The 5,957-nt window shown below is 39.4% G+C and overlaps 1 protein-coding gene across 4 annotated transcripts in view; it reads right to left on the bottom strand.

Moving 5' to 3' along the window:
- The window catches only part of IFT88 (intraflagellar transport 88), a 167,276-nt gene that overhangs the window by 118,872 nt on the left and 42,447 nt on the right, over window positions 1–5,957 (bottom strand). For all 4 annotated transcript variants that reach the window (XM_006752647.2, XM_015563113.1, XM_006752649.2 and 1 more), the window contains one exon: window positions 3,758–3,989. In XM_006752647.2, coding sequence (XP_006752710.1) covers window positions 3,758–3,989 — 232 coding nt within the window. The remainder of the gene's footprint in view (window positions 1–3,757; window positions 3,990–5,957) is intronic.

Below are 5,957 nucleotides of genomic sequence, written 5' to 3'. Positions count from 1 at the left end.
AAAAGTTGTAAGACCAGCAATTACAAGCATTATTGGATGAAGATGCTTGTCAAACTCAAAAACTACTTGCAGAAAGATTAAATGTTGCTCAGCAAACAATTTCTGATCGTTTACAAGCAATGGGAAAGATTTTAAAGGAAGGAAAATGGGTGCTACATCAACAAAAGACAAATGGAAAACCGAAAAGTCATCAGTAAAATGTTTCTTCAGTGGCACGAAAGTAAGTCTTTTTTGTATCGAATTGTGACTGGCGTACTTTGAGAATCCCAAATGCACAAAATCATAGGTTGATCCAGGTCAACCATCAACATCGACTGCAAGGCCAAATCGCTTCAGATAGAAGACAATGCTCTGCGTTTGGTGGAATCAGGAAGGTATGGTGTATTATGAGCTTTTAAAACCAGATGAAACTGTTAATTCTAATCGCTACCGAAAACAAATGATCAATCGGAACCACACTGTGATCGTGAGTCTACCCAATACATAGAAATAAATACAGGGAAGCAGCCAAAATGCAGAAACAAAGAAACATGTCACAAATGAAAGAAATGGAAGCAAGCAAACTACTGGATACAGAGTTCAAAACAATGGTTGTAAGGTTGCTCAAGGATCTTAATGAGAGCTTCCAGGGACTTAGTGAGCTTTTCAAGGATTTTAGTGAGAATTTCAAAGACATGAAAAAGGACCAGTCAGAAATGAAGCATACACTAACTGAAATAAAGAATAATTTACAGGGATTCAACAGTAGAGCAGAGGATTCTGAGAATCAAATCAACCATCTGGAATATGAGGAAGCAAAAAACACCAAATCAGAAGAGCAAAAAGAAAAAAGAATAAAATGAGGATAGTGCAAGTAGTCTCTGGGACAACTTCAGTAACAACAACATTCTCATTATAGGGATGCCAGAAGGAGAAGAGAGAGAACAAGATATTGAAAACATATTCAAAGAAATAATAACAGAAAACTTCCCCTACCTGGTGAAAGAAATAGACTTACAAGTCCAGGAAGCACAGAAAGTCCCAATCCAGAGGAATCCAAAGAGGCCCACACTAAGACACATCATAATTAAAATGCCAAGGGTTAGCCCTGGCTGGCTTGGTTTAGTGGTTAGAGTGTCAGCCTGGGGATTGAAGGGTCCCAGGTTCAATTCCGGCCAAGGGCACATGCCTGGATTTCGGGCTTGATCCCCAGTCGGGGGCATGCAGGAGGCAGCCGATCAATGATTCTCTCTCATCATTGATGATTCTATCTCTCTCCTTCTCCCTTCCTCTCTGAAAACAATAAAGAAATACATTTAAAAAATAAAATAAAATGCTAAGGGTTAAAGACAAGGGGGGAATCTTAAAAGCAGCAAGAGAAAAGCAGTTAATCACCTACAAGGGAGCACATATACGACTGTTAGCAAATTTCTCAACAGAAACTTTGCAGGCCATAAGGGGGTGGCAAGAAATATTCAAAGTGATGAATAGCAAGGACCTACAACCAAGATTACTTTACCCAGCAAAACTATCATTTACAATTGAAGGTCAGATAGAGAGCTTCACAGACAAGAAAAAGCTAAAGGAGTTCATCACCACCAAACCAGTATTACATGAAATGCTGAAGGGTATTCTTTAAGAAGAGGAAGAAGCAATAGAAGAAGAAAAAGGCAAACAATATGAATAATAAAATGGCAATAAATACATATCTATCAACAACTGAATTTAAAAATAAATGAATAAGAAATCTATAGAATAAAATAAACTGGTGATATAAAATAGAATCAGAGGCAAGGAAACATGGAATAGACTGACAAATATCAGAGGGAAGGGTGGAAGAGATTAACAAAGGATCTTATATGCATACTAGAGGCCCAGTGCATGAAGTTCATGAACTTGGGGGGGGTGGTCCCTCAGCCTGGCCTGTGCCCTCTCGCAGTCTGGAGCCCTTAGGGGATGTCCAACTGACAGCTTAGGCCTGCTTGTGGGCCTAAGCCGCCTGCTGGACATCCTTAGTGCTGCCATGGAGGTGGGAGAGGCTCCCAGCACCGCCATTGTGCTCGCCAGCCATGAGCCTGGCTCAGGGCTTCTGGCTGAGTGGCGCTCCCCCTTTGTAGCGCACTGACCACCAGGGGGCAGCTCCTGTGTTGAGTGTCTGTCCCATGGTGGTCAGTGCGCATCATAGCGACTGGTCGTTTCACCATTTGGTCAATTTGCATATTAGCCTTTTATTATATAGGATATGCATTAACAATGGACACAGACAATAGAGTGGTGAAGACCTGGGGTGGGGTGGGAATTGGGTAGAAGGAGGCAAAAGGATAAAAAAGAGGGACATCTGTAAAGATTTTAAAAAAATAGAATAAAAAGAATATGAATATTAATAACAAAAAAAAGAAAAAGAATCTTATTCCAGAAAATACAGTGTCTATTTTGATATTCTTCCTTCCAGGTTATGTTTAAGTATGAGTGTATATCAGTATTTTCACTTGGTTTTTTTTTTTTTCACTTTATATTGTATCTGCTCGGGTCTTTGAAAATATGACTTTTGTATTATGCTGAATTCTATGAGTAAGGATGAGGAATTACTTATTTTTATTCTTGATGTATTTAGTACATATGGTTTAAGTTCCCTCTGCTCAACTAAACAATTAAAAGGCTTTATATTTCTCTTTCTTTCCTTCCTTCCTCCCTTCCTCCCTCCCTCCCTTCCTTCCTTCCTTCCTTCCTTCCTTCCTTCCTTATGCCAGGAAGCAAGATCTCAAATGCTCATTTCTTTTACACATTTTTATTGTGGTTAATCCTCACTCAAGGATATTTTTTCCATGATTTTTAGAGTGTGGAAGGAAGGGGGGAGGGAGAGAGAGAGAAACAATGATGTGAGAGAGACACATTGATTGGCTGCCTCCCACAATGCCCCGACCAGGGCGGGGGATCAAATCTGCAACCCAGGTACATGCTCTTGACTGGGAATCGAACCTGCGATTGGTAGGTGTGTGGGCCAATGCTCTGACAACACCGGCCAGGGCTATTACTCTTTTTTTTTAAAATTTATTTTCACTCTTGAGAATATTACAGGTTCCTGGCACATAATCTTGTTTTTCCTAATGTTGTTGTTGTTGATTTCTTTTTTTTTTTTATTGCTTAAAGTATTACAAAGGGTATTACATATGTGTTGTTGTTTTCTGACTGAAACTGCACAGTCTGTTTTTTTTTTGTTTTGTTATTTTTGTTTTGTTTTCCATTTTTTTTTTATTATTAGTTAAGGTATTACAAATGTGTCCTTATCCCCGCCCATTAACCCTCAACTTACCCCCGTACACACACTCATGCTGCACAGTCTGTTTTAACCATACTTTCTACCCCTATTTCAATGGAGTCCCATTCTCAAGCTAATTTAAATAATAAATGAAAATGCATTAATTAAACTTACTTAATTAAAATACATTGCCGAAACTGGTTTGGCTCAGTGGATAGAGCATCGGCCTGCGGACTGAAGGGTCCCAGGTTCGATTCCGGTCAAGGGCATGTACCTGGGTTGCGGGCACATCCCCAGTAGGAGATGTGCAGGAGGCAGCTGATCGATGTTTCTCTCTCATCGATGTTTCTGACTCTCTCCCTTCCTCTCTGTAAAAAATCAATAAAATATATTTTTAAAAAAATACATTAATACAGGGCTGGGAGAAACCTAAGAAGTCATCCACTCCAACTTTTTCATTTCTGGAAAAAGAAAAGCATGAATAACTAAGAGCCGGCTACCAGTCTTCCTCATACTCACACTTGGTGAAATGTATTTATCATCTTCATCAATTTCTAATGGAACAGCAATCAGTTTTTGGAAAGCCTTCTTCATTTTCTCTCGATCTCCAACAGCAAAGTAACTGAGAATGAGGTTGAAGCCAGCCTTCAGGTTTGGTGCCATGCTCATTATGTGCTCAAACGAATTAATGGCATCAGAGTACTGGCCAGTTTTAATAAATGTAACTCCAATGTTCTGCATAATTTTAATCCTAAAGAGAAATAAACAAGGATCAGCTTTAAACCTGAACTCCTCAGTACAGTAGTCAGACACTCCACAGATAGTTCCCTTCATTTCTATTCTACTTGAGTTTTTTGCTTTGTTTTCCTAAAGCTTTACTGAGCTCATATCATAAAATTTATTTGTTTTCAGTATTTGCTTCAATGATAACTACTATATTCATACAGTTGTGGAACTACAACCATGCTCTTATTAAGTAATTTCCATCACCCTAGAAAGAAAACCTGTGCCCATCAGCTGTCACTCCCTTTATCACCTCCAGCCCTCGACAATACTAACCTCCTTTCTTTTATGAAAGGAGAGAGAGAGAGAGAGAGAGAGAGGAACATAAGTTTATTGTTTCACTTATTTATGCATTCATTGTTTAATTCTTGTATGTGTCAACCAACTGAGCTACCCAGCCAGGGCCCTAAACTCCTTCCTTTGTCTCTGGATTTGCCTTTTTAAAATATATTTTACTGATTTTTTACAGAGAGGAAGGGAGAGAGATAGAGAGTCAGAAACATTGATGAGAGAGAAACATCGATCAGCCGCCTCCTGCACATCCCCCACCGGGGATGTGCCCGCAACCCAGGTACATGCCCTTGACTGGAATCAAACCTGGGACCCTTCAGTCCGCAGGCCGACACTCTATCCACTGAGCCAAACCGGTTTTGGCAGGATTTGCCATTTTTAGATGCTGCATATAAATGGACTCATACAAATGTGACATTTTTGTGTTGATGTCTCTCAATCAGCAGAATCTTTTTTTAAAATTTTATTTTATTGTTTAAGGTATTACAAATAGTAGTGCCTATGTCTCCTTTTTTCCCCCCATTGACTTCCTCCCTGGCCCCTCCTACTCCCTGACAATTGCCCTCACCACCCTGCCCCGCAAGTGTCTTGCATCTGTTGGTTGTGCTTATATGCATGCATGCAAGTCCTTTGGTTGATCTCTTATCGCCCCAACCCTCCCCTGCCTTCCCATTGTACTTTGATAGTCTGTTCGATGCTTCTTTGCCTCTATCTATTTTTGTTCAACAGTTTATAATGTTCTTTATATTCCACAAATGAGTGAGATCATGTGGTATTATCTTTCATTGACTGGCTTATTTCACTTAGCATAATGCTCTCCAGTTCCATCCATGCTGTTGTAAATGGTAAGAATTCCTTCTTTTTTACACCAGCATAGTATTCCATTATGTAGATGTACCACAGTTTTCTAATCCATTCATCTGCTGATGGGCATTTAAGCTGTTTCCAAATCTTAGCTATTGTAAATTGTGCTGCTATGAACATAGGGGTGCATATATCCTTTCTGATTGCTGTTTCTGGGGTTTGGGGATATATTCCTAGAAGTGGTATTCCTGGTCAAATGGGAGTTCCATTTTTAATTTTTTGAGGAAACGCCATACTGTTTTCCACAGTGGCTACACCAGTCTGCATTCCCACCAGCAATGAAGGAGGGTTCCTTTTTCCAGCACTTGTGGTTTGCTGATTTGTTGATGATAGTCAGGTGTGAGATGGTACCTCATTGTTGTTTTGATTTGCATTTCTTGGATGATTAGTGACTTTGAGAATGTTTTCATATGTCTCATGGCTTTCTGAATGTCCTCTTTTGAAAAGTGTCTATTTAGGTCCTTTGCCCATTTTTTGATTGGACTGTTTATCTTCCTTTTGTTAAACTGTATGAGTTCCCTGTAAACCCTTACAGGTTTTATTTCTTCTTTGAAATTTTCTGAGTACAGATCCTTTGTCTCCTTGATTAAGTTTATTCCTAGGAGATTAAACCCTTATAGGAGATAACATTGGCAAATATGTTCTCCCATGCAGTGGGATTTCTTGTTGTTTTGTTGATGGTTCCTTTTGCTATGCAGAAGCTTTTTATTTTGATGTAGTCCCATTTGTTTATTTCCTCCTTAGTTTCCATTGTCCTAGGAGCTGATTTGTATCTTTTTCT

This window comes from Myotis davidii, unplaced genomic scaffold (assembly GCF_000327345.1).
Source record: "Myotis davidii unplaced genomic scaffold, ASM32734v1 scaffold1070, whole genome shotgun sequence".
NCBI lineage: Eukaryota > Metazoa > Chordata > Mammalia > Chiroptera > Vespertilionidae > Myotis > Myotis davidii.
The sequence above is the reverse complement of the archived record's forward strand: the minus strand, read 5'-3'. Positions and strand labels throughout refer to the sequence as shown.